Below are 1,898 nucleotides of genomic sequence, written 5' to 3' on the forward strand. Positions count from 1 at the left end.
AAGCTTGAGACTAAAAAACTGAGAAAGGAACTTGAGAAGATGTAGCGGTTGAAAGCCACAGTTGTTTCTGTGATAATCAGAGCACTCAAGGCAATGATCAGATAGCGAAACGGCATCTGAGATCTCTGTCCAGAGGAGCGGAATCCTAGGAACATTAGAAATACTGCATAGTACCCTTAGGTTCCCAGGTCTCTGGTAGAAGACCCCAGCTTGAGGGGACTCGCAGGTTGAATAGAGTTAGAGGTCCAACCCACAGCTATAAGACTTTGATCATCCTCATTCACATATGGAAACAAGAAAAAAAGACCTTCTTATTTAAGGTGTTTCTTTAGCCTTTTTGTCATCAACGCCGACCTTTTGCCTATGCTACTAAGCCTTTTCTAGTCCCATAGATTGAAAAAATGTGTGGGCAAACACAATGAAGGGCATAGGACTATAAATGTCAACTGGTTAGATTTCATGAAGTTGTTTACATGTTAGTGGAGAACTTAATGAGTCCCACAGAGGATGGAAGGTTTTCTGATAAAACAAAGCCACATAGTCAGTCACTTACCTTCTTAGTTTAGTGTTAGAAATATATTACTCCAACACTCTAACACTTGTCTTTTCATTTGTTATTCATGAATACAGTTTATGTAATCTAGTTCCATGGTCAATAACATTTTTGTTCATTCAATGGATGTTGAATTAAATGTAACATTGTTAACATTTGGTGGGTTTGCAGAATTGCACAAATACAGGTATCTCTATTTTGTGGTTATATTCACACTTTATATTCTGATACTCTGCTTTAATTCCACTATAGTGTGCCTTATTTGGACTCACAAAAACCTTCACGAGCCAATGTACATTTTTATTGCAGCTTTGTTAATCAACTCTGTTCTTTACAGCATGACTATCTATCCGAAGCTTTTATCTGATGTTTTGTCAGAAAAACAAACTATATCGTATCCGCTTTGTCTTTTCCAAGGATTTTCATATTACACCTCAGCTGGGTCAGAGTTTTTACTGTTGGCAGCAATGGCATATGACAGGTATGTGTCTATATGCAAACCCCTGCAATATCCAGTTATTATGAATAGAATAACTATATATGTCTCTCTAGTTTTAGCTTGGATTATACCTGCTTTTGAGACAGCAGTGTCAGTTGTGTTGTATTCTGAAGTAAAACTCTGTAGCTTTACTCTGACAGGAATTTTTTGTAACAATTCAGGATATAAGCTTCAGTGTGTGACCTCAGTGGCAATATCTGTATATGGTATGGTCATGTTGATAAATATTGCCCTTCTACCTTTGCTTTTCATACTTTTTACATACATCAGGATTCTCAGAGTATCTTACCAAAGTTGCAGAGAAGTGAGGAAAAAAGCTGTAAAGACATGTTTACCCCACTTGCTGGTGTTAATCAACTTTTCCTGTTTTATTGTTTTTGATGTAATTATAGTTCGACTGGAATCTGATCTATCAAAAACTCTTCGCTTAATATTGACTTTTCAGTCAATTTTATTCCATCCTCTTTTAAATCCAATTATATATGGACTCAAAATGAATGAAATTTTTAAAAACCTCAAGATATTGTTTTGTCATGTTAAATAACACTGGTATTGCCGCCCTATTATCAAATGTATGACATTTCATTGGCAATTGTAATGTAATTGTAAAGTTAGATAATGGATAATTATGCCATGGCATTTATATAAATGTTAATGCCTGCTATTCTACTGATGACATAAGTAATGGTCATAAAGCAAAGATAAACATTTTCTTAAACTGTTGCTGGTAAAGTTTGATGTCTAAACAGCTTATTTGCCTGCATTTCACATTTTCCTTTTTTTTGGTCAGAGATTATTATTTACTATTGTTGGTTGTAAATGCACAAAAACAATTTAGTAAAATAA

The 1,898-nt window shown here is 34.8% G+C and overlaps 1 protein-coding gene across 1 annotated transcript; it reads left to right on the forward strand.

Annotated features, from left to right (window-relative positions):
* The first annotated feature begins 675 nt into the window (after positions 1 to 675).
* Positions 676 to 1,596, forward strand: LOC134646390 (olfactory receptor 6N2-like). The gene has a single exon (XM_063500274.1). The coding sequence runs from the start codon at positions 676 to 678 to the stop codon at positions 1,594 to 1,596; it is 921 nt and encodes a 306-aa protein (XP_063356344.1).
* The last annotated feature ends 302 nt before the right edge of the window (positions 1,597 to 1,898 follow it).

The sequence above is a fragment of the Pelmatolapia mariae genome, linkage group LG16_19 (assembly GCF_036321145.2).
Source record: "Pelmatolapia mariae isolate MD_Pm_ZW linkage group LG16_19, Pm_UMD_F_2, whole genome shotgun sequence".
Classification (NCBI taxonomy): domain Eukaryota; kingdom Metazoa; phylum Chordata; class Actinopteri; order Cichliformes; family Cichlidae; genus Pelmatolapia; species Pelmatolapia mariae.

What these genes read in the sequence shown, in the direction of transcription:
- LOC134646390 (XM_063500274.1), top strand. Translation starts at nt 676, where the DNA reads ATGGATGTTGAATTAAATGTAACATTGTTAACATTTGGTGGGTTTGCA.